At 43.5% G+C, this 27,176-nt stretch overlaps 1 protein-coding gene and 1 long non-coding RNA gene across 2 annotated transcripts in view; both read right to left on the reverse strand.

Annotated features, from left to right (window-relative positions):
• The window catches only part of LOC144679961 (uncharacterized), a 36,775-nt gene extending 19,693 nt beyond the window's left edge, over positions 1 to 17,082 (reverse strand). The window contains exon 1 of the long non-coding RNA XR_013576461.1: positions 16,984 to 17,082. This is a non-coding gene — a long non-coding RNA (uncharacterized LOC144679961). The remainder of the gene's footprint in view (positions 1 to 16,983) is intronic.
• Positions 17,083 to 23,771: 6,689 nt separating this feature from the next.
• Positions 23,772 to 27,176, reverse strand: part of LOC144680103 (adhesion G protein-coupled receptor B1-like) — a 288,487-nt gene continuing 285,082 nt past the window's right edge. Inside the window, exon 12 of the mRNA XM_078541250.1 lies at positions 23,772 to 23,918. Coding sequence (XP_078397376.1) covers positions 23,772 to 23,918 — 147 coding nt within the window. The remainder of the gene's footprint in view (positions 23,919 to 27,176) is intronic.

Consider the following 27,176-nt stretch of genomic DNA (forward strand, 5'->3'; position numbering starts at 1 on the left):
GCATGCGTCCCGACGTCACCGCTCGTCATTCTGATCTTCCATTCGGCGAGCACGCACCGGATTCAGCTGCGCGCTCACCAAACTGTCAAAGGCCTGTTAAGGCCATTAATAATCTAATTAAAGCCAGTGTCGGGGCTGCCCATCTAACCTTAAGGTTGGCGGGCAGGCGAAGAGCCCAGGTGGCCTTCGCATTTCTCATGAAGCCTCATCCACAGGCAAGATGAGGTTTCATGAAGGGTTTATAACTTAAATAAAATATTTTCTTAAGCTTCAAAAACATGTCCTATCTCATGTGACACTGTCATATGAGGGGACATGTCTGAATAATTTTTTTTTATTTTACATTTCTGGCACTGAACTTGATCTCCCTGAGGCACGGCCCCAACTCTCCCTCCTTCCCCCCACCTGCACAGGGAGTGCTGAGTGCTTCTGGGTTCGCATCACGCTGGGCGGGCCTTAATTGGCCCACCTATGAAAAATGGCAGTGCGCAGCCGATCGTGGGCAGGGATTGGCTCGGCGCCTGCCCGCACCCGCTCCCAACCGGCCTGCCCAACGGGGAGAAAATTCTTCCCATGATTTCCCTTTCATAAATACATGTTGACTTTGTCTAATCCCATTGGTATATTCTAAGTGTCCTATTATCATATCCTTTATAATAGACTCTAGCATTTTCCCTACTACTGAGGTTAGGCAAACCGGTCTGTAATTTGCTGTTTGCTCCCTCCCTCTTTTTTATATAATGGGGTTGCATTTTCCACCTTCCAATCTGCTGGGACTGTTCCAGAATCTACAGAATTTTGGAAGCTGACAACCAACACATCCACTATTTCCATGGCCACCTCCTTTAATTCCCTGGGAAGTAGATTAGTGGGTCCTGGGGATTTATCAGCTTTCAGTCCCATTAATTTCTCCAGCACTGTTGTTTGAGTAACACAAATTTCCTTCAATTCCTCTTTCTCACTAGACCCTTGGTTCCCTAGTATTTCTGGAAAGTTATTTGTGTCTTCCTCTGTGAAAACAGAACTAAAGTAGTTGTTTAATTACTTTGCCATTTCCTTGTTCTTTCTTATAAATTTTCCCATTACAGACTGTATGGCACCTACATTTGTCTTCACTAATCTTTTTTGTTTTATATACTCATAGAAACTTTTACTGACCACTTTTATGTTCCTTTCAAGTTTACTGTCATATTTTACCTTTGCCCTGTTAATCAATCTCCTGGTCCTCCTTTGCTGAATTCTAAACAGCTCCCAATCCTCAGGCTTGCTACTTTTTTTTTAGCAACCTTATATGACTCCTCTTTGGATATAATACTATCCTTAATTTCTTTTGTTTGCCATGTTTGGGCCACTTTTTCTGTTGTGTTTTTGCACCAGAAAGGAATGTATAACTGTTGCAATGCATATATTTGTTCCTGAAATATTAGCCATTGTCTATCCACCATAATGTCTTTTAATGAAGTTCCCCAATCTATCTTAGCCAACTCATGCCTCATACCTTCATAGTTTCCTTTCCATTCTAATGAAGAATTCTATCATGTTATGGTCACTGATCCCTAAATGACCCCGCACAACAAGATTGTCAAATAAAACCCTTCTCAATTGACAATACCAAATTCAAGATAGCCTGTTCACTAGTCAGTTCCTCGACATACTGGTCTAAAAAAAATCTTGTAAACCTTCCAGGACTTCATCTACCACAGTATTATTAGTAATTTGGTTTGCCCAGTCTATATTTAGATTAAAGTCACCCATGATTACTGTAGCACGCTTGTTACATGCATCTCTGATTTCTTGTTTAATGCCACCCCCTACCTTATCACTACTGTTTAGAGGCCAATAGACAGCTCCCACTAAACTTTTCCATCCCTTGTTGCTTCTTAGCTCCACCCAGACTGATTCTATATCTAGGTTTTCTGAGCCAATATCCTCTCTCACTATCGCACTGATTTCATCCTTAACTATAAATACCACAACATTTCCTTTTCCTTTTTGCCTGTCCATCCTAAATATCGAGTACCCTTGGATATTCAGTTCCCAGCCTTGGTTACCCTGCAGCCATTTCTCCATAATTGCAATCTATTTGCAGTGTTAATGCATCTACCTTATTGTGTATGCTCCGTGTATTCAGATACAGTGTCTTCAGACACAGTGCCTTCAGACTTGTCTTTTTTATACTTTTTTTTTGTACTATGGCCCTATTTGCTGCTAGCCCTTGTTTCCTCTGCTTTCCACTTTTGCTTTCTACGTTTCTGTCTTTCATTCCTATCTTTGTTTCCCTCTCTTGTGTCTCCCCACTCAGGGTCCTAGCCCCCTGCCAATCTGGTTTAAACCCTCCCCACAGTGCTTGTGAATATCCCTGTGAGGATATTGGTCCCAGTCCTGCTGGGGTGCAACCCGTCCAGCTTGTCGAGTTCTCATCTTGCCCAGGATCGGTCCTAATGCCTCAGGAATCTAAATCCCTCCCTCCCCCACCATCTCTCCAGCCATGCACTCATCTGGTTTATTCTTCTATTCCTGATCTCACTAGCACGTGGCGCTGGGAGTAATCTCGAGATTACTACCTTTGAGGTCCTGATTTTTTTTTATTTCCGAGCTTCCTATATTCTGCTTTCAGGAACTCATCCCTCTTTTTACCTATGCCATTGGTACCAATATGGACCACAACCTCTGGCTGCTCACCCTCCCCCTTCAGAATGTCCTGCAGCTGCTCAGTGACATCCTTGACCCTAGCACCAGGGAGGCAACATACCACCCTGGTGTCCCATCTGCTGCCACAGAAATGTCTAACTTTTCCCCTTGTGATAGAATCACTATTGCTCTCCCACTCTTTTATCCCCCTCTCTGTGCGGCTGAGCCACTTGTGGTGCCATGGACTTCGCTCTTGCTGTGAAACCATCCCTGAGAAACCATCCCCCCCCAGCAGTACCCAGGAACAGAAGCCCACTATCCTTCCATTATTGGACAGGGCTTCCAGAGGTGGCCACCAACATTTTCCATCTGGCCCCAATGCCGGAATGTTGGGTGCCTAACTGCATCTCCTCCCAATGGCAGTATGAGGACAAGTGAAAAATTACCCTTTTTGTTCATGGCCCAAACAGTATTCAAGGTGCTCTCTGATCACAACACTTCACAGTGTTAGTATAGCATCCTATGACTTGTACTATTATTTATATTCTAATGGTTTGTTGATTGCTGCTATGCAGTGTTTATTGTCAGTAGCTTAAGCTATTAGGGCAAGGGAAATCAGTAGGCCCACTACCTCTCAAATCTTACCCATACTGAAGGGATGAAAGCATATTCACTCTCAACAGCTTACGGATTCAATAAAATGTGTATTTTGGAGCTGGTTTCCGTATAATATCAGCACAAACAACAAATAATTGGCATAATCTGGCCTTAAAATTGACAATCTCACAAATATAGACATTGTGATGTAGTGAAGACCACTTTCCCAATTGTAGGGCTAAGTAGAGGGAGTATTGCTCTCTAGATGGCCAGCCTATGATGCCACTCCAGCCTAACCCATTCGGTGGAAGTGTGGTGGCTTCTGGCCAGATGCCTGTTTTACACCCCGCCCAGATTTACAATGCGTTTACTTCAATGGAGGGGCGGGTGTAAAAATAGGTGTCTGACCCAATTCTGCCCTCCTCCCAGCAGGTGGTTTAGTTTAAAATTGGGGTTTGAGTGCCTGAAGTTGCATTCTCTTGCTCTAACTTTCCTCAAATGTAAGCACAAAAACATCAAACTTGTCCAACAGTTAATTGAAATCAAAAACGACAAAGAAATGTAATTTGTCATAGAAAGAGCACTAAGGGATGTAGACCTTGACAGAAACAAAATGGTTGAAATTCACCGCGGATGTGTAGGCTTTAAATGTCTTTTCATAAAAGGACCATGTTGGCTGTCATTGAAAATATTTGACATGTCTCTCAAATTTCTGCTTCAGGAACATTCCATTCAGGGCAACATCAGACAAGAGCCTTTAAAGTCAATTTGATAAAAGAAGCTAATACATCTGCAGAATGCTTTTGTCCCCAGATCTCAAGATGTGAAAGGCAGCCTGGACTTTATAACAGGAAATTTGATGAGCCTGTATGTCACTGCACGGAGCCCCTTTGCTGAAGGTAATGGGGTAAAAGGAAACAGGAAGAGTTTACTAAAAGAGGAAAGATGGAATTGAACAATACTTAACCAACAAAGGAAATGCTGGAATACCTGAAATGTTTTTCAGCTTATGTATGCTTTTACAATTGAAAACTAGCACAAGAATCTCTCCCTGTGCAAAGAATGCACCAGCTGCAGACATTACCATTTTAATAATAAGTTGCTGTATCTTAAGATTTTTGGAGAAATAGCAGGTTAGCATTTTGGATACGGATCCTTATTAATACTCCTGCTTGCTTCAGTGTAAGTTAAAATATGGAAATATATTGCTGTTGCTTCACTGTCTCTTGGTCAAAATCCAGCGACTGCCTCCCTTACATTAGAGTGTACCTACACCACAAAGACAGCAGTAGTTCAGGAAGGCAGCTCACCAGCACCTTCTCAAGGGCAACTGGGGACAGGCAATAAGTGCTGGCCTTGCCAATGACACCTGCAACCCATGAACGAAGGGAAAAGGTCAACTTTTACATAATTGTCAGACTGGATCTTGCCTAAACTGGCTATTTGTTTTTTTTTTTCAGATTCAGCTGTTGAAAATATGTTGTGTGCGTAAAGAGTTGGACTTGGTATTCTTTCAAGTGGAGGCCAGGGAACTGTGTGCTGCTCAGGTTTTCAAAGACCTTATAGTAGAATACACTCGGGGTGAAATTTAGCACTGTTGGCTACAGAAGATTTTCTCATGACTTGTCTGATTAAAAAAATCAGGAAATTCATCACATCCTAGCTGTGAGTGCTATGAATCTCAAGCGGAATCGAAAAAATCCAGCAAGTCATCTCGGTTTTGGATTCGACGGGGCAGTCCATTCCACAGGGGAACACCAGTGATTAATCAAAGATTACATAGAGAACCACCATAAAATTGTACTACACTTTTGGCAGCAGTGTTCCTTTTGGGGATAGTATTTGTATTCATCCGTTATTTTCTATCGTTTTCAAGTGTCTACCTGTGTCCTATAGAAGGTTGCAGGTTCAGTCGGGGGATTCACAAGGGACAAATCGTATCAATATTACAGGTCTTAAAAAACAGAGCAGTATTTTGTGACAGGCTTATTTACTGCCAGTGCATGTGTGCACAGATTTCAGCCTTGGGAATCTCAGCAGTGTACACAGCAATTTCTGTGTTGAAGTGGCTGGCCTTGCTGATGGAGGGCAACAGGTCACTAGCAGCGCAAATAGATATAAACGGGTACGATATGATTGTGATTACGGAGACATGGCTGCAAGGTGACCAAGGCTGGGAACTGAATATCCAAGGGTACTTGACATTTAGGATGGACAGGCAATAATGAAAAGGAGATGAGGTGGCGTTGTTAGTTAAGGATGAAATCAGTGTGATAGTGAGAGAGGATATTGGCTCAGAAAATCTAGATGTAGAATCAGTCTGGGTGGAGCTAAGAATCAACAAAGGGCAGAATACATTTGTTGGAGTTGCCTATAGGCCTCCAAACAGTAGTGGTAAGGTAGGGGATGGCATTAAACAGCAAATTAGAGATGCATGTAACAAGGGTGCTACAGTAATCACGGGTGACTTTAATCTACATATAGACTGGGCAAACCAAATTAGCAATAGTACTGTGGAAAATGAATTCCTGGAGGGTGTACAAGATCGTTTTTTGGACCAGTACATTGAGGAATCAACTAGGGAACAGGCTATCCTAGATTTGGTATTGTGCAATGAGAAGTGGTTAATTAATAATTTTGTTATGTGGGGTCCATTAGGGAACAGTGATCATAGCATAATAGAATTCTTCATTAGAATGGAAAGTGAAGTAGTCCGATCCAAAATTAGGGTCCTAAATATTAACAAAGATTAAACCTTAACAACAATTAAATCTTAAACAAAGAAAACTATGAAGTTATGAGATGTGAGATGGCTAAAATAGATTAGAGAGCTTCATTAAATGGCATGATGGCTAATATTTCAAAAATGAAAGTATGCATTGCAACAGCTATACATTCCTTTTTGGCACAAAAACACAACAGGAAAAGTGGCCCAACCATGGCTAGCAAAAGAAATTAAGGATAATATTATATCCAAAAAGGAGTCATATAAAGTTGCTAGAAAAAGTAGCAAGCCTGAGGATTGGGAGCAGTTTAGAATTCAGCAAAGGAGGGCCACGAGATTGATTAAGAGGGAAAAAATATAGTATGAGAGTAAACCTACAAAGAACATAAAAGCAGACTGTAAAAGTTTCAATAAATATGAAAAATTGAAAAGATTAGTGAAGACAAATGTAGGTCCCTTACAGTCTGAAATGGGTGAATTTATAATAGAGAACAAGAAAATGGCAGAGTAATTAAACAACTATTTTAGTTCTGTCTTCATGGAGAAAGACACAAATAACTTTCCAGAAATGCTAGGGAACCAAGGACCTAGCGGGAAGGAGTAATTGAAGGAAATTAGTATTACTAAAACAATAGTGTTGCAGAAATTAATGGGACTGAAAGCCGATAAATCCACATGGTCCAATAATCTATATCACAGGGTGCAAAAGGAGGTGGCCATGGATATAGTGAATGCGTTGGTTGTCATCTTCCAAAATTCTGTAGATTCTGGAACAGTCCCAGCATATTGGAGGGTGCCAAATGTAACCCCATTATTTAAAAAATGAGGGTGGGAGAAAACAGAGAATTACAGGCTGGTTAGCCTAACATCAGTCGTAAGGAAAATGCTAGAGTCTATTATAAAGAACGTGATTACAGAACACTTAGAAATTATCAAAGGGGTTAAACAAAGTCAACATGGATTTATGAAAGGCAAAGCATGTTTGGCAAGCCTACTGCGGTTTTTTTGAGGACGTAATTGGCAGAATAGATAAGGGAGAACCAGTGGATGTGGTATTATTTGGACTTTCAGAAAGCTTTTGATAAAGTCCCACATAAGAGGTTAGTGTGCCAAATTAAAGCACGTGGGATTGGGGGTAATATATTGGCCTGGATTGAGAATTGGTAAGCAGACAGGAAACAGAGAGTAGGAATAAATGGTTTTTTTTGGAGTGGTAGGACGTAATTAGTGGGGCCTTAGCTGCTTTTCCTGTTTAATGGCATTGAATAATGTCTTTGGCCAAGAACAGCATCTAACTTCCACGATTAATCACTTTAACAAACTGTCAAAGCTCCTTATTGAAGCAGTTACACTCACACTTCTACTTGTCCTTTTACATTTTAAAATGATTGTTTTTTGCTTAGCTGCAGGAATCAGTGCTTGGGACCCAGGTATTCACAATGATTTGGATGAGGGAACCAAATGTAATATTTCCAAGTTTGCTGATGACATGAAACTTGGTGGGAATGTGAGTGATGAGGAGGATATTAAGAGACTTCAAGGCTATATAGACAAGTTGAGTGAGTGGGCAAATACATGGCAGATGCAGTATAATGTGGATAAATGTGAAGTTATCTACTTCGGTAGGAGAAACAGAATGGCAGAGTATTATTTAAATGGTACTAGATTGGGAAATGTTGATGTACAAAGTGAACAAAAACAAAAATACCTGGAAAAACTCAACAGGTCTGACAGCATCTGCGGAGAGGGATACAGTTGACGCTTCGCGTCTGTATGACCCTTCATCAGAACTAAGACATATAGAAATGAGATGAAATGTAAGCTGGTAGAAGGGGGTGGGACAGGAGAGCTCAATAGGGGGCCAGAAACGTCAACTGTATCCCTCTCCGCAGATGCTGTCAGACCTGCTAAGTTTTTCCAGGTATTTTTGTTTTTGTTCTAGATTTCCAGCATCCGCAGTATTTTGCTTTTATCTTGATGTACAACGTGATCCTGGTACGTCAATCACTGAAAGCAAGCATGCAGACACAGAAGGCAGTTAGGGAGGCAAATGGTATGTTGGCCTTCATTGCGAGGAGATTTGAACACAGGAGCAGGGATGTCTTACTGCAGCTGTACATGACCTTGGTGAGACCACACTTGGAGTATTGTGTGCAGTGTTGTCTCCTTACCTAAGAAAGGATATTCTTGCCGTAGAGGGAGTGCAGTGAAGGTTCACCAGGCAGATTCCTGAGATGGTAGGATTGTCGTATGAGGAGAAATTGGGTCGACTCGGCCTGTATTCACTGGAGTTTAGAAGAATGAGAGAGGTTCTCTTTGAAAAGTATAAAATTCTGACAGGATTGGACAGACTGGATACAGGGATGATGTTTCCTCTGGCTGGGGGGTCTAGAACAAGGGTTCACAATCTCAGGATACAGGGTAGGCCAAATAGAACTGAGATGAGGAGAAATTTTTTCACTCAGAGGGTGTTGAACCTGTGGAATTCTCTACAACAAAGGGCTGTGAGGGCCAAGTCACTGAATATATTTAAGAAGGAAATAAATAGATTTCTAGACTCTAAAGGCATCAATGGGTATGGGGAGAGAGCAGGAATATGGCATTGAGACAGAGGATCAGTCATGATCACATTGAATGGCAGAGCAGGCTTAAATGACCGAATGACCTACTCCTACTCCTATTTCCTATGTTTCTCTGTCAGCCTAACTTTTCCAAGTATGGGAACAGTTAAGTATCTTGGTGTTTTGCCATGATTAAGTCCAGAAATTAAGGAGTAATTCTGCCATAAATCAAATTATTGGAGTGGAGCCCATAATATGGAGGATTGACAATAGTCTGTGGAAAGAGCTGATTTGCTGAACCAAGGAATATTTATTATTCCAATATTTTTACAATTACATTGAAGAGTTTGAGAAGGTATGGGAGTGGGCAGCCCACTAAATCGGTTCCTTCCATGTTTGTATATGATGTGGTGCACAATTATATGGGGCAGGCTGGACGGACCAGTCTCTTTTCTGTCTGTCATTTTTCATATATTCATAGGAAGAATGAACTATCATGGGCTGCATCCAAACTGTTTCATCTCCTGAAGGGAGATTCTATAATTTTTTTGTTATATTCTTCCAATAACTCCAGAATTCTAAGGAATTTTAAAACCAACATTCATGGTTGGCCTTACTTAGCATGAGTGGGGATAGATTGGGCACACCCTGAAAACAGGTACAGGGATCGTGATGCGTGATTAACCCATGCCCACTCCTTCGCACTTCAGTCTGCTTATTTGCATGATAGCTGCATGCTAAGTGCACTGTTGAGTGGCTGCCTAATGCTAACCCTAATGCAGTAGGGTGCCCAAGTTCATGCAAGACCAGCACTAGATAAAGTTAGGCTGCACTGCAAAGTCAGCCTCCTCTTGAAAGGAAGATCCATTCTTGCTGGAGTGGAAGTGAGTCTGAGAAGGAAGAAGAGCCAATTATGGTGCAACAGGGGAGACAGAATGCTTCAAGGTTGTGTAAGGCTCTACTGGAGGCCTTGATGGAAAAGATGGAGAGGATGAGAGATGTGATCCATCCACAGGGAACCAGGAAGCCTTCAAGACAAACTTTACAAAGGCAGTGGGGATCAGGTAACCATAGCGGTCAATGTCAGGAGTCTAGCCTGAGGATCTGTATCGTGCCGCAAGAAGTTCAGTGACCTCATACAGATGGTCAACATCAGTAAATATGTGGTCAAATACTATATCCCTACAGCTGCAATGCTAGCCTTACGCACAGTACTCAATGCACCACACCCCATCCCCATCATTCACGTACAATCTCCATCGATCCCAACTCATACTTAACATTCATAGCTTCAGCTCACCCTTAACACTTAGCACTGTTGCATACCTCATACCCACATTTGACAGGTTGCACAGCTATTCAACCATGATGCCCACATCATCCAAACACCACACTCATTGACATATTGCCCTCTCTCATGCAGAATGAGTTGGCGCATAACCAGAGGCAACAGAAACTAAGCACCACTACATGTCCTTACCTCGATGGGGGAGACAGTGGTCACCATCACAGAAGTGTTCATGATCAGATGGTATCCTTGTACCTAATCTGCCTTCTCAGCTCCCACGTCCTCTTATAATCACTTCTGATTTACAATCTGTCAATGATGTAAGCATGCATATCATGCTTTTCTCACTAAGCTAACCACAACCATACCCTTGCGCCTACCCAATTTTGCAACTCCGGCCTGTAATGATGAAAGAACAAGAGGCTTTAGGACTTGGCCAGCTCGGTCAGTAGTGGTGCTACCGAGCCACGCTTGGTGATGGACCTTTGAGTTTCCCACCCCAAGTGCATTCTGTGCCCTAGCCATCCTCAGTGCTTCCTCCAAATGGTGTTCAACATGGAGAAGTAATAAATCATTAGCTGAGGGGGGCAGCAGGTAGTAATCAGCAGAAAGTCTCCTTGTCCACGTTTGACCTGATGTCATGAGACTTCGTGGGGTCCAGAGTCAATGTTGACGATTGTCTGGGCAACTCCCTCCCAACTGTATACCACTGTGCCACCACCTCTGCTGGGTCTGTCCTGTTGCTGGGACGGAGATGATGTCCTAAAGGACATTGCTGCTAGAACTGGGTCTGCAACAGGTAATGACTGAGCCAACAAGAGGGAAAAACCTCCTCACCAATCTGCCAGTCACAGATGCATCTCTCCATGACAGTATTGGTAGGAGGGACCACCACACAGTCTTTGTGGAGACAAAGTTCCTTCTTCACATTACCGATACCCTATATTGCATTGTGTGCCACCATGCTAATGGGATAGATTTCAAATGGATCTAGCAACTTGAAACTGGGCATCCATGAGGCACTGTAGGCCATCAGCAGCAGCAGAATTGCATTCAACCACAATCTCTAACCTCATGGCCTGGCATATCCCACACTATTACAGTCTACCATTACCAAACACCCAGAAGGAGAAAACAGTTTGGACTGGTACTCGTATTTCCCAGTTTTTACTGGTGTTCCATTTTAAAGTATACAAGGCCAGTTCAGACCAGTATTCTTACTTCCCAGTTTTTACTGTTTTTTTCCTTCTGGGTATCCCCCATTGCCATCAAGACGTGGGCCAACCCTGGTTCAATGAAGAATGCAGGAAAGCATGCCAGGAGCAGCACCTGGCATACCTAAAAGTGAGGTGTCAACCTGGTGAAGCAACAACTTGGAACTACTTAGTGTGCCAAATAGCGAAAACAGCATGCAACAGACAGAGCTAAGCAATCTCACAACCAACAGGTCAGATCTAAGCTTTGCAGTCCTGCCACATCCAGTCGTCAATGGTGGTGGACAATTAATCAACTCACTGGAGAAGGAGGCTCCACAAATATCCCCATCTCCAATGATGGCATAGCCCAGCATATTTGTGCAAAAGGCAAGGCTGAAGCATTTGCAACAATCTTCAACCAGAATTGTCAAGTGGATAATATCTCAGTCTCCTCTGGAGGGCCCCAGCATCACAGATGCAAGTCTTTAACCAATTTGATTCACTCTACGTGATATCAAGAAACGGCTGAATGCGCTAGTACTCCAAAGACTAATCCTGACAATATTCTGGCACTAGTACTGAAGACTTGTGACTTAGAACTAGCTGCGCCCTTAGCCAAGCTATTACAGTACAGCTACAACATTGGCATCTACCAGGCAATGTGGATAACTGCCCAGGTAGTCCTGCCCACAAAATGCAGGACAAATCCAACCCAACCAATCCTCCCAATCATCAGCAAAGTGATGGAAGGTGTCACCGACAATGCTATCAAACAGCTCTTACTCAGCAATACCCTGCTCACTGACGCTCAGTTAGTATTCAGCCAGAGCCATTCAGCTTCTGACCTCATTGCAGCCTTGGTCCAAACATGGGAGACAAAAGAGTTGAACTCAAGAAGTGCAGTGAGAGTGACTGTCCTTGACATCAAGGAGTCCTGGCAAAACTGGACCCAATGGGAACCAGGGGGGAAACTCTCCGCTGGTTGGACTCATGCCTAGCACAAAGGAAGATGGCTGTGGTTGTTAGAGGTCAATCATCTCAATCCCAGGGCATCACTACAGGAGTTCCTCAGGGTAGTGTCCTCGGCCTAACCACCTGCTTCAATAAATGACCTTCCCTCCGTCATAAGATCAAAAGCGGGGATGTTTGCTGATGATTGCACAATGTTCAGCACCATTCGTAAGTCCTCAGATAATGAAGCAGTCTGTGTCCATATGCAGCAAGCCCTGGACAACATTCAGGTTTGGGCTAATAAGTGGCAAGTAACATCCACGCCATACAAGTGCCAGGCAATGACCATCTCCATCAAGAGAGAACCTAGTCATCACCCCTTGACATTCAATGTCATTACCATCGTTGAAACCTCCACTTTCAACATCCTGGAAGTTACCATTGACCAGAGGCTGAACTGGACAGCTATATAAATATTGCAGCTCAAGTGCAGGTCAGAGGCGTGGAATTTTGCAGAGTGTAACTCACCTCCTGACTCCCCAAAGCCTAAACTCATCTATAAGACAAAAGTCAGGAGTGTGATGGAATACTAAGTGCAGCTCCAACAGCACTCAAGCAGCTCGACATCATCCAAGACAAAGCAGCTCACTTGATTGGCACCTCATCCACCACATTCAACATCCACTCCCTCTTCCACCAGCACACAGTGACAGCAGCGTGTACCATCTACAAGATACACTGAAGCAACCCAACAAAGCTCCTTCATCAGCACCTTCCAAATCCGCAACCTCTACCATCTGGAAGGACAAGGTCAGCAATTTCATGGGAATACCACCACCTGCAGGTTCTCCTCCAAGCCACAGGCTATCTGACTTGGAACAGATATCGCTGTTCCTTCACTGTCGCTGGGTCAAAATCCTGGGACTCCCTCCCTAACAGCACTGTGGATGTACCTACACCACGTGGACTGCAGCAGTTCAAGGACGTGGCTTACCACCATCTTCTCAAGGGGCAAGATTTTATGCTTGGTGTGCGGACGCCCGACACGCCTGAGCATGAAATAGCAGGCGATGATGTCGGGCAAACGTCTTGACGTCATCGCGCACTTGTGCGATATTTCGCACAACAATTAAGCGGCCTATTAAGGCCATTAATCAATGAATTAACCGCCTTTTTTTGTTGCCCTCCAACATTACAGTTGGCAGGCGAATTGGCCAGGCAGCCTTTGGATTTTTGAGAAAACCTCATCCAAGGGTGGGTTGAGGTTTCCAATATTACTTTTTAAAAAATTAATATGTTTGGGCAGAGTTTTTACCATCAACATGTTAAGGTGAGTGATTCTTATGGGTGGAAATTTTTTCCAGGATTTTAAAATCTTTACTTAAGGGTTTAAAATTTTTCAGCTCCCTGAGGTAGCTCTCTGCCTTCAGGGAGCTTTCATTGCAAGCTCCCCGCTGACTTCAGTGCTCGCCATCCCCTTCTGCCCCCACCCCGGAAGCACCGAGCCTTTCAGCACGTGTTTCATGCTGGCAGGCGTTATTTGGCCGTTTCCCGGCCACTCCCAGGCCTGCCCGCCCAACAACCTCAAAATCCTGCCCAGGGGCAATTAGGGATGGTCAATAAATGCAGGCCTAGCCAGTGTCGCTCATATCCCATGAAAGAATACTAAAAAGCCATCAACTTAGAAACTGCAATAGCACACACTTTAGAGGATTGTTTAGAGGTGGGATCTATAGGTGGTGAGATAGTGAGCATGAGTAGCCTGAAGCCAGTGAAGGGCACAATGGTGGCACAGGTGCCAACTCACTTGAAGTTTGCAGCATTCTATTGCAGCAGACTCAGAAGAGGACTTCGAGGAGGTGGTGTACAGAAAAAGGCTGATGGTTTTGCAAACAGAAATGCTTTGTGCATTGGCATGAAGTACTTTTGATATTCATATATCGACTAGTCCATAGGAAAGATATATACAGAATTTACCTGCCTGCTCTGAAATTTGTACTGGCCCCACATCTACTGTGATTTTGAAGTTCCCCTGGCTCGACTGTCAAATGGTACCAATCATCACCAGGCTCCAAGAAGTCAACATATGGAACATTTGTGTGTGTGTTTGCACAGCCTAGGCTATAACCAATTCCAATCTAAAATGTCCACTCCTGTGTCACAGGCTTGTCAACAACATTAAAGCCCCTGGAATAAAAGGGGTAGTGGCAACATGGATATAAACTTGGCTAAGTTACAGGAGTGATGAATGGTTGTTTTTCGGACTGAGGAATGTAAATAATTGGGTTCTTCAGAGGTCCATATTACACCCTGCTTTTCTTGACCCACATTAATGACCTAGACTTGGGTGTATAGGGCACAATTTCAAAATTTGCTGATGACACAAAATTGGAAGTATTGTGGAATGTGAGGAGCATAGTTATAGACGTTATGAGGGTGTAGGCAGGCTGCTGGAATGGGCGGATACATGGCAAACGAAATTTAATACAGAGAAGTGTGAAGTGATACATTTTGGTAGGAAGAATGAGGGGAGGCGAGGCAATGTAAAGTAAAAGATGCAATTCTAAATGCGGTGAAGGGGCTATAGTTGCAGAAATTGTTGAAGGTGCCAGGGTAGATTGAGAAAGCAATTAATAAGGCATATATATATATTACATATAGAGACATAGGCCAGATTTTCATGCCTCTGTTCATGTTAGAATGGAGGCGGAAGGGCTTTAAAAATGGAGGGTAGGACCTGATACCAAGATTTCCACCCCTATTTCCCTTTTGCAGCAATTTTTGCTTGCATGGAATAAGAGTGTGTGTAACAACCCCGCAAGTAGTACTCCCGCCAATCCGGCTCCATTGCAAGGCAGGGCATTTGAGACTTGCTGCTACTTTGCTGGGATCAGGTTTGTCTTGTTAGGATATGTAGTTCACAACCCCTCAGAGGAGTCATAAGCAAGGGGGAAACCCGATCCTCGAGTTGGAAAGCAAGAATAAAAAAAGGTATTCAAAATTCCCTTTGAAAAACATTTGTCCCTCTCATCTTCTCATAAATCTGTCAATTAAACACAGGCAGTCAAAGGAAACCTTCAACTTCACACTTCTTAATCTTGTTCAAGTAAACACACAGGCATTGAAAAAACTTGAAAATTATAGGTTATTATGATACAATAAAGCTGTTAATTGTCCAAAGCTAGCACTCCCCTTCAAGCTGTGTAAACATACCACTGCTGAGGTTAGTTCATTAGCCATTCTTGGAACATAGCCAAACATTCATGAAGAGATTATCTGAAAAAATAGTTCTCTGGTCATCTGTTCAAACTGCTTCCATTGATACAGTTGTCTGCTGGCCTTATTATGAATGCTTGGCTGAGCTCCAATAATGGCTAATGGGCTCAACTTCGCAGGGGCCTGTTTCTACAGCTTGAAGGGAGGTACTAGCTTTGTGTGATTGACAGATTTATTGCCTTATAATAAGCCAATGTTTCTTTGAACAGTTTTTTTCAATGCCTGTGCGTTTATTTAGAAATGATTTAGAGGCGTGAAGTGGATTGACGGTTTCTTCAAAAGAACTTTGTTTGATTGACAGCTTTATGAGAAGGAAAGAGGGGCAATGCTTTTCAAAGGAAACGTTGAATGTTTTTTTTCCTACTCATGATTATTTCAAAGGCTTGCCATTTGTGGTGTACCTAGTGCATACTGGGTGAGTGGGTGAGTGGCATGGAGGGTCCATGGGGATAGTGAGCAGGTAAAGAAGGGACCATAGGGGGTATGAGAGGGTGCAGAGAAGGCATGGAGGGATCATGGGGGCAGGTTGGTGTGTGAGTGGGGTGAGGGTAAGGGATAGAGGACCTAACAGTCATGAATACAACAGCCAATACCTCACCTCCCCGCATTTGCCCCATCTCCAGTGCCACCTCAGGCCTGCCTCTGGAGGTGGCGGACATGTCTCCAGTCCATGCCCATCTCCCTGACACAAAAATAGGGCAGGGGGGATCTGCTCCAGGATGGAGAGGGGATTGTAGCACCGTGAAAATTCCAAACTCCTGATACCAAGACTGCTTGGCAAAATTCCACCCCACAGAGTACAAAAGCAAGGAAGTTCTGATGAACCTTTCTAACATACTGGTTCAACCTCAACTGGAGTATTGAGTCCAAGTCTGGGCACTGCACCTTCAGAAGGTTGTGAAGGTGCTGGGGAGGGTGCAGAAAAGATTTACTGGAATGGTTGCAGGGATGAGGAACTTCAGATATGTGGACAGATTGGAGAAGTTGGGGCTGTTCTCCTTAGAAAAGAGTAGTTTGAGAGGAAAGTTGATAGAGGTGGTAAAGCTAATGATTGACTTGGACAGAGTAGATAGTGAGAAATCGCTCCAAGTGGCAAAACAGTTGAGAACCAAAGAATACTGCTTTAAGGTGAATGTCAAAAGAACCAAAGGTGGCAAGAGGAAAATCTTTTTTTACGCAATGAATGGTTCGGATCTGGAATGCACTACCTGAAAGAATGATGGAGAGTCAATCATGGCTTTCTAAAGAGAATTGGATAATTACCCGAAGAGAAAAAGTTTACAGGGCTATGGGGAAAAGGAAGGTGAATGGGTCTAGCTGAGTTGCTCTTGCAGAGAGCTGGCAGCAACAATGCAGGCTGAATGGCCTCCTTCACTATTGTGACCTCTATATGATTCCCAGTAATTGGGGTCTTATTTATATCATAGGACCTCAATTTCCATGTTAAAAAGGGCCCATAACTTTAAACAGACCAGTGTTTACACACCGGACAATAGGCCCCTTTCAAAATAGAGCCAGATGCATCATCGGTGTCAACAACGCTGTAAGGCTAGTGACCCCATTTTGAGGCCATACCATGCCCTGAACTCCAGGAGAATGCTGTGTGGACAACATCATGGCAAATTTACTAACTGTGAATCGGTTGCCTTTCAATAAAAATCAGATCAGCCCTAGGTATTTTCAACAGACTGAGTGAGCTTTCTACTGTGATGACTGAAGCTCTAGTAATAAAAGGAAATGTTTACAATACCATCTTACCTGTTGATCCTGTTGAAAAGATGCTTTTGGAAACAGTAACTTTATCTTCAGAATTCCTTGCCCAGCCAACCATTCCTCTCCACCCTTTCATTGGGAAATTGATGTCTGTAGCCCCATTGGCTGGGCGTTTATAAATACATATCACTGAAAAAGAAACAAATGTTAAGATTTTCATGAGATTGAACCCCATATGTTGGTGAAGCATGACAGGTACATTGTCAGGGATTGTGTTAACTTCTGACCATTCACTATCAGGCTAGTAAATTGAGCAAGACCAAGATCGCTTCACATTCTTCACGGGTCACAACACATAAAATGTCAAGGCTTCTTTGAACTTCCCACCGCTGTCCCTCTGAACTTAAAAATATCATTCTTCTCCACTCCTCTCTGAATTGTCACTGTGTTGAAACCATGGGGCTGAATTTTACCTAAAGGAAGGAGGTCCCAGTGCCATGACTAAAAACAGATCCCAAGCCCAAATTAGCCAAAACCACCACTCATCGAGGATGGTGGCTCACATTCAGAGATGCTATCCGAATCAGAGTACTAGTTACTTGGCAACTTTGGCAGTGTTACCAACAGAGGTAGGTGCTCCTCAGGCTGTTGCGAGGAGGAGAGGGGGCCCCCATGTTGAGTTACCATCAAACAGCCGGTAAGAAACCTTTTTGATGTGCCAGGGCCAGGCAAGAGAGCCCCAATGATTGCAGGGGTGAACCGTCCAGCGAAGCACCAGACTCGTGGGGATGGACAATGCCGCTGGGGGACTCCTTTATGGGCTATGGAGAAATCAGAAAGGAAGCTCTTACATCAGTGAACATCCCCAATTCTGACCTTAAGATGGGGGAAAGGTCATTGATGAAGCAGGTGAACATAGTTGAGCCTAGGACACTATTATGAGGAACATCTGCAGCAATGCACTGGAGCTAAAACGATTGACATTCAACAACCAAAGCCATCTTCCTTTGTGCTAGGTATGACTCCAGCCAGTGAAGAATTTACTTTCTGATCCTCATTGGGCAATTTTGCGAGGGCTAATTGATGCCACACTCAGTCAAATGCTGCCTTGATGTCAAGGGCAGTCACTCTCACCTCGCTTCTTGAGTTCAACCCTTCTGTTCGTATTGTATCATGGCTGTAATGAGGTCAGGAGCTGCGTGGCCCTGGCTGAACTCAAACCGAGCGTCAGTGAGCAGGTTATTGCTGAGTAAGTGCTGGCAAGTGGACTCTAACTGGTAGAGGCATTGGCATGGAGAATGCACCAGTTAACTGGTGACTGTTACTTTCTACTTGCCTGGATGAGTGCAGCTCCAACAACACTCAAGAAGCTTAACACCATCCAGGACAAAGCAGCCGGCTTGATTGGCACCTCATCCACAAACGTTCACTCCCTCTACCACTGACCTACAGTGGCAGCAGTGTGTACCATCTACAAGGTACACTGCAGGAGCTCATCAAGACACCTTATACAGCACCTTCCAACCTGTAACTTCTACCACCCAGAAGGACAAGGGTATCAGATGCATGGGAACACCACCACATGCAAGGTTCCCTCCAAGCCATACACCATCCTGACTTGGAAATATATCTCTGTTGCTGGGTCAAAATCCTGGAACTCCCCTCCTAACAGCACTGCGGGGAGGCAGTGACATGGTGGTATTGTCACTGGACTGATGATGCTCTGGGTACCTGGGTTTGAATCCCACCAGGGTGGGATTTGAATGGTGAAATTTGAACTCAATAAAAATCTGGAATTAAAAGTCTAATGATGACCAGGAAACCATTGTCAATTGTCCTAAAAACTCATCTGGTTCACTAATGCCATTTAGGGAAGGAAATCTGCTGTCCTTACCTGGCCTACATGTGACCCCAGACTCTAAAATGTCCTTTGAATAAGGGCAATTAGAGATGGGCAATTAATGCTGGCCTAACCAGTGATGTTGACATCCCATAAACAAATTTAAAAAATTATATATTGTAGTGGTTCAAGAAGGCAGCTCACCACCACCTTCTCCAGGGCAATTAGGGATGTGCAATAAATGCAGCTTAGTCAATGATACCCACATTCCATGAATGAATTATAAAAAAAATAGTCCTACCCCAGCAATGCCCACATCCATGAACAAATGTTAAAAATGTGTGTACATATTCTTTCTGTCTGCAAAGAATAGGGCTCTGTGTATTAATATATGCAGCTTCTAGCATGGCAATACTCAAGTTCTGTACTACCAAACCAACTATTTTCTTGTCACTTGTCCTGGATGCCATGAGACAATATTGAGGAGCCCCAGAGCAAATCCCTCCTGATTGTATATCACTGTGTAATCACCTCATAGACTCAGAGACTCATAGACCTTTACAGCACAGAAGGAGGCCATTCGGCCCATCATGTTTGTGCCGGTCAGCAAAGATCTGACTACACTAATCCCATTTTCCAGCGCTTGGTCCATAGCCCTGGAGGCTATGGCAATGCAAGTGCATATCTAAATACTTCTTAAATGTTACGAGGGTTTCTGACTCAACCACCCTTTCAGGCAGTGAATTCCAGACTCCCACCACCCTCTGGGTGAAAAAATTTCTCCTCAACTCCCCTCGTAGCCTTCTACCTCTTACTCAAATTTATGCCCCCTGGTTATTGACCCCTCTACTAATGGAAAAGTGCCTTCCTATCTACCCTATCTATGCTCCTCGTAATCTTATACACCTCTATCAGTTCCCCTCTTTAATAAATAAATTACTTCACTGAATGTATTTTCACTGCAATGATCTTATTTACTATCCAGTCTTTGTGCTGGAAGTGGATAAGTGTGTGCAGCTGTAGTTACTCCCATGGTCAAATAACCTATCAGCCTCGGCAAAGATTAAGAGTAGGGAGGATTGAGGGGTGATCTGATCAAGGTGCTAAAATGTTAAAAGGATTCAATTTGGTAGATACAAAAACAATTCCTCTGGTGAATGAATCAAGAATGAGGCGCAGTCTTTAAATTAGAGCTATGACATTTAGGATGGAAATCAGGAAGCAATTCTTCACAGAATGGATAGTAGAAATCTGGAATTCTCTCCCACAAAAGACTATGGATGCTGGAGCGACTGGAGTTTTCAAGACCGAGATCGGCAGACTTTTGTTCGGTAAGGGTATAATGGCAGCTAAGGTAGGTAGATGGAGTTGAAGTACAAATCAGCAATGAACAACTTGAATGGCAGTGCACGATTGAGGGGCTGAATGGCCTACTCCTCTTGAGGGTAGTAGAAGACAAGATTTCTGAAAAAGGATGTACTTAAACTTATACAGGCCACTGGATGGGGATGAGTGGACAAAGCATTTTACTTCATGTTGACTCTCAGCATGTTAAATAGTACTTGTTCTATGTGACATTCCATTCAGGATCAGTGATATTTGTGAAGGAGACATCATGTGTGTCAGCCTGCAGGTGGAAACAAATATTCCACTTCAAGCAAAAAAAAAAAATTGAAGTTTTTTAATGGCTTGGCAACTCAGATGTTTTGCAAATAATTCAAAGAGATACACTGGGGTGAGGGATTTCCTACTCTTGAAAATTATTATGTTTGACATTAACAAAGAGAGAGAGAAATCAATAAAAAATAATGGCCTCCAGCAAAAATGCTTTTCAGAACTCAACTAAAGAAAGTGTACATTTTTCTTATGGAAGCATTGCTAGAAAGTATTTTCTTTTAGGGCTGTATTCCCCAGATACCCTCATGTATTGTGGTGAACACTTTAAAATTACAGCACTTTGGAATACTTCATTTTCATGACTGAAGCCAGCTGATCCAAACACATTGAATAATTCAACACAATCCATTTTCAGGTAATGAACATTGCATTATTGAATAAAAAATACAGTAAAAAGCATGAATCTACATAAATAATTATACAATTCTATAACAGCTAAAATATGGAAATGCTTTCACTGCAGTACGTGATATTTCCCATTAAGGCTTTACTGACCCCATGTTCTCTATTATAATTCTCAATTAAATCGTTTGAATCTCATTTGACTCATAGCTTCAGCAAGTTATGCAATAAATGAACAGATTCAGCTCTTGCACGAACTAAAGATTTGGAGAATAGGGAATTCACGTTCATGTTCACATAATTCTGAGCTTGAGGCACAAATTCAGTATTGCCATAATTGGTATCTTCATTCCATTTACATTTAACCTCCTCCAGCCCTTTAACTTTTGGAGATACTTGCACTTTTCTAACTCTAGCCTTTTCAGCATCCCCGATTTTAATTGTTTCACCATTGGCGGCCGTGCTTTGAGCTTCCTGGGCCCATTACTTGTAAATGGATTGTGGGTCCTAAGCTCGGGATTTCCCTCCCTGAACCTCTCTACCTCTTTATTCTCTTTCCTCCTTTCAGGCTTTTAACCTACCTCTTTTACTGAGCCTTGAGATATCTCTGTACGTGGCTCACTGGCAAACTTTATTTTGAAATACTCCTGAAAAGCACCTTTTAAATTTGTACAATCTTAACCACCCATGTGTTTCCAGCGAGAAACCATGTTTTCCTGTTTGTTTTGTGTCTGTCCATGGCAATATGAAGTCATGCAAACCAGAGGCTCACAATTTCTGTTATGCCTCACTATTCTTCTCATTCATAGCAATTATGCTATGAGGATGCACAAGAACACAAGAACTAGGATCAGGAGTCGGCCATTCGGCTGCTTGGGCTTGCTCTGCCATTCGATATGATCATGGCTGATCTGATAGTGGCCTCAACTCCACTTTCTTGTCCATCCCTCATAACCCTTGGCTCTTTTGTCATTCAAAAATCTATCAAACCCAGCCTTGAATATATTCAATGTCCCAGCCTCCAATGCTCTCGGGGGAAGGGAATTCCACAGGCTAATGACCCTCTGAAAGAAAAAAATTCTCCTTATCTCAGTCTTAAATGGGAGACCCCTAATGTTTAAACTGTGCCCCCTAGTTCTAGACTCCCCCACTAGGGGCAACGTTCTCTTAGCCTCCACCCTGTCAAGCATGATCAAACCCTGGCACTGACCTGTGTAGGCTAATGGCACAGAACATCAATGAACCTTGGGAGCATGTTGATCTGAATGGTTTAGCATCACACTAAACTCACCATATTAAAAGGCTAAAGAGGCACTGGAGAGGGTGCAGAGAAGGCTTACAATGAGGATACTAGAAATGCATGGGCATACATGTCAGGAAAGGATTGACAGCGTGGGTCTCTTTTCTCTTGTAAAAAAAGGTTGCAGGGCAACCTAATAGAGGCCTTTAAAATTCTGAAAGGTGGTGATAGAGTGGATACTCTTGTGGGGAAGATCATCATTATCAATAGGTAGTCGTCAAGAAATCTAATAGGGAACATGGAAGAAACTTCTTTACCCAAAGAGTGGTAAGAATGTGGAACTCGCTACTATAAGACATGGTTGAAGCTAATAGTATAGATGCATTTAAGGGGAAACTAGACAAACATTTGAGGGAGATGTGAATAGAGGGTTACAATGATAGGTTTTGATGAGGAAAGTTGGAAGGAGGTTCAAGTGGAGTATAAGGAGAGGCATGGACTGGTTAGATTAAATGGCCTGTTTCTGTGCCTTATATCCTACATAGTGCATTTGCCGACTGCACCAGATATGTGGGTATCATATCATATGTGGATATAGGTCTTGGTTCAGTGGTAGCACTCTCACTTCTGAGTTACAAAATCATGAGGGAAGAATTTAATACCCTCCCCCATGGCGAGTTTGGCAGCTGTGGGCTATCTAATCAGGCGGGGGGTGGGGGGGTGGTGGTGGCAGTTGCTTTTGTATCTCCACTCCAATTAAGTCTGTGGTGGGAGGGCCTGGGTGGACCAGAGTCTCCACCCAGGGTCTCAGTAATAATCTAGGCTGGCACTTGAATGCAACAAAAGAGTGCTGCAATGTTAGAGGTGCTGGTTTTCAGATTGGGGTTATACTGAGGCCATGTCTGCCCTCTTTGAAGGACATAAAAATCAACTGACACTTTTCAAAAAAGAGCAGGGGAGTGGCATTCTCCCAAAGTCCTGGAGAATATTAATTCCTCAACCAGCACAAAGAAAAGGATAAAGATAGAATTACCTGGAAAATCTCAGCAGGTCTGGCAGCATCGACGGAGAAGAAAAGAGTTGACGTTTCGAGTCCTCATGACCCTTCAGCAGAACTCCGCTGATGCTGCCAGACCTGCTGAGTTTTTCCAGGTAATTCTGTTTTTGTTTTGGATTTCCAGCATCCGCAGTAGTTTTTTGTTTTTAACAAAGAAAAGGATGACCATTCATTTCATTGCTGCTTGTGGATCTTTACCTTATGCAAATTGGCTGCCAAGTTTCTCTAGAGTAGTACAGCGACTACACCACAAAAACACTTCATTGGCTGCAGTGGCTTTGGGGATGTCCTCAGGTTGTGAATGGCACTATATAAATGCAATTTCTTTCTTCTCATGTATTTTTTTAAAACATTGTTTATTGAAATGCTGAAATGTCTAAGAAATGCAGAGCTCTGAAGCTTTTTGTAGTTTTAGCTGGTGAGTTTTTGCAGAGGGTGAAAGAAATGCTGAGCTTCAACCATAGCGCACAGGACAAGAACTAACATAAAGGTGAATAGAAAGCAATGTGACACGCTCCAACCCCATAGCGAGATGGTCTAGTGATTGGTCTGGGCTCTGGTGATTGGCAATCTGGTTAGGCCTTTAGTGGCAGGTATCCCCACAACAGTAAGAGACTATAGCACCTGGGAGTAGTGGAATGAAGTGGAAAGTTACGATCAATTTGATGCAACATATCTCAAGGACATTTTAGAAATAAACAGAATCTCAGCACACCTAAATTTTCTGTAACGAGGTAGGAATCTCTGAAGTCACTCAGTCGAAAGCCAATAACATCAATAAAATTCTCAACAGTTTGCATCACTTCCTTTGCATTTGGCCCAGTCTGTAAGATGAAATGAAACATGATATGAATTATAGCAGTCACATACTCAAAATATAATATTTCAAGAGACAACATGTTTTAAAAAGCTGCTCAGTTAATTAACAACTAGTGCCATTTAGAAGTACAGAATGGAAGCTCTCATCTACAGTTGCCTTATCTACAATAATGATTATTCGAGCTTTCTCTACCTCCTCTACCATTCTTTTTCCTTCCCTCTTATGTAGGTCTGTTTCCATTATTTTACCAGAAGCTCTCCTGTAGCTCACTCAAGTCTTCACATCAAGTTTACTGTGGAAAGCACCATATCCAGTCCTATTGTCTTCTTAACAGGAGTCAGCACTTCACAAATACAGAATGCCTCTGATTTTTTTTTTTCTCAGGCAACTTGTGGCATTCCTTCTACTGCCCTGGTTAAGATCAGCTAATTCAGTAGAAGCAAGAACCAAGCATGGGATCATGCTGGATTATGTGGAACATTGCTCCAAGTAATGCGTAACATAGGGGTGAGTAACAGAGGTGGGCACGCTTTAATAATTTTGCTTTTTCACTTTTTCCTCCCTCTGCCCCATAATTAGCAACCGTGCTTTCAACCATCTACGCCTCACGCTCTGGGTTTCTGTGCACTCTTACACTTTTCTTCCTTAAGGTGAATTTTACATGGGAAAGCCTGTCAGCACCTCACCGACTTCAAATTTGGCTTCCCCACAGCAATAAGACGCTCTGGGACAGGAAGTCCAACCCTCATGAGCTGCCAGTCAATCTGATTGGCTGGCAGCTCTGTAATCCTAACACTGTCAGAACACAGTAGTGGTCACTAATGGAACTACAAGTAGTTCCAAGGAGAACTGAAGATTTAAGGTAAGTCCAGGCGTTTTGGGCGGGCATGTTTTTGTGATCCCAGTGAGGGGGAGCGGGAGCTGGGGTTTGGGTTTTAGAGGCCGGGTTGGGGGTTTGGAGGAGGCATAAAAGGGTGATGCCATCTTGTGCAGGTGGCCCCAATGGGCACAGGAGCCCCTCCATCAAAGGAGGTATCCCCCTTCCTGCCTGCCTTTAGCCTGTGCAGTGAAACCTGCAGAGCTGGTTGCCTTCCATCTGCCTCCCCCCGCCCCCCTGTATGTATTATAGTGACAGAGGCGGAATGAGGACCTTTAGTGGCCATTAATTGACCAATTAAGGGCCTCAATAGACTTAAGGGTGGGCAGGCTGGGTGACCCCTTACCCACCCTTCCATAATCTGGAGACAGCTCAGAGGTGGGTAACAAGGCCATGGACTGGCTACCCACTTTATTTTACATGCCCCCCCCCCCACCTTTCAAATACTTTGGTGGTGGGAGGAGGGAGCTGTGGGAGTAAAATTCACCCCCATGTGTTTGGCCAAGTTTTTAGTCCCCTCTGTTAAAATCTGTTGCTTTAGCTCAACATCCACTTAATTCTGATTTTATCTTTGTAAACAATCTTGCGATATTTTTCCACATTAAAGACATTATATAAATGCAGGTTGTTGCTTGTGAATTTGCAAAATTAAAATGTAAACTTAAGATGTTGAATTCCAATAGCCAAATTGCCAGAATGGCCACTTCAGTTCTTAAATATTGGGAAGAGGAATGACAATTGGGACAAGCAAGGATCACACTGCTCAGCGGCTTAGAAACATTCTGGGGTAGACTTTAATCTTCATCACCCAGGCAGTAATCTAGTAGAGCAGACTACCTTTATACAGTCCACCCAATTTTCATTCCATTGAATCAGGCAGATTCTTTACCCTGAGCGTGATACATTCTGCCAGATGGTAACCCAGGAGGTGAAGATCAAATCTACCCCAGCCATGGCTCAGATAGTAGTGCTGTCACCTCTGAATCAGACAGTTCTGAGCTTAAGTCCCACCCCTGAGGACCTGAGCACAAAAATCTAGGCAGATTCTCCAGTGCAGTACTGAGGGAGCGCTGTACTGTCAAAAGTTGCCATCTTTTGGATAATACATTAAGCCAAATCCCTGTTTGCTCTCTCGGATGGACATCAGAGATACCATGACACTATTGTGAAGAACAGCAGGGGAGTTACCCCCAGTGTCCAGGCCAATATTTGTCCCTCAGTCATCACAAAAAAACAGGTTATCCAGTCATTATCAAGCTGTTGTTTGGGAGTTGGCTGTGCACAAATTAGCTGCTGTGTTTCCAACAACACTGGATAACTTTCAAAAGCACTTCATTGGCTGCAAAGTGCTTTCAGACATCCTGAGGTTGTGAAAGGCATAATATTAATTCAAATCTTTCCTTTCTCTTTCTTTCGCCCCTCTATTTCTCACCTGGCACTATGAAAACAGTGGGTCTGAATCTTAGAATTTTGATCCCCCTCAAATTCCTTCTCCCCTCTCCAGACCTATTTTAGTGTCCACGGAGAATGAGGAGCTGAGAGAAAACCAGGAAAACAGAGTGGACGAGAGAAAAATAGATAGTGGCCGGGATTGTCCTGTGAAAAGTACTAAGTGCGTTAGCGGGTGTAAAAATTGATGTTTCAGCCGCTGACCACAATGGCGGGTTTTGTTGCCATATACTGCGCTACAGACTGTATTAGTTTTTCATCCATGGGGAACATGCCATTTTGCTGACAGGCAGCATTTGATTCGCGCCATATTTAAACAGTCCTCTTGCAAAGCGTTCGCACTCTCTGCAGCCTAGGATCTCCAGTGAAGGTATGGTTTCCAAAGGCAGAAAACACACTGCGCCCCCAAATTCAGTGACGCCTGACTGGTGCACCTGTTGGTCGCAGCTGAGGCCCACTGCAATGTTCTCCACCCCTGCTCTGGCCACAGGCCTTCCACAAAGGTGACCAATCTGGTTAGGGAGGCAGTCGCAGTGGTGGTCAGTGCAAATGCCCTGCAGAAGAAGTCAGCCACCCAGGGCAGGAAGAGGATGAACAATCTCATCCGTTCCGCCAGGGTAAGTCAACCATCTCATCACTTTCAACTCACACACTCACAAGCCCATCACACATTCGCAAGGATCTCACTCGCTGCCACTTCAAGGGACATCACCACACAATCTCACACACCCTGACATCTCCATCTGACCTCATGTCCTCTGGAGTTTGCATCCTAATCATGTCCAGGGCTCCACTGGCCACCCACACATGCCAGGCATCCGTATCATCTGCCTTAGCACGCATCTTGCTCACATTCCTTCCATCTGACTTCATGCAGGGCACACAATGAGAAGGAGAGGTCCCAGACCGGGGCATGGAGTTCACGGAGATCAAGGT

This window comes from Cetorhinus maximus, chromosome 4 (genome assembly GCF_964194155.1).
Source record: "Cetorhinus maximus chromosome 4, sCetMax3.hap1.1, whole genome shotgun sequence".
Lineage (NCBI taxonomy): Eukaryota > Metazoa > Chordata > Chondrichthyes > Lamniformes > Cetorhinidae > Cetorhinus > Cetorhinus maximus.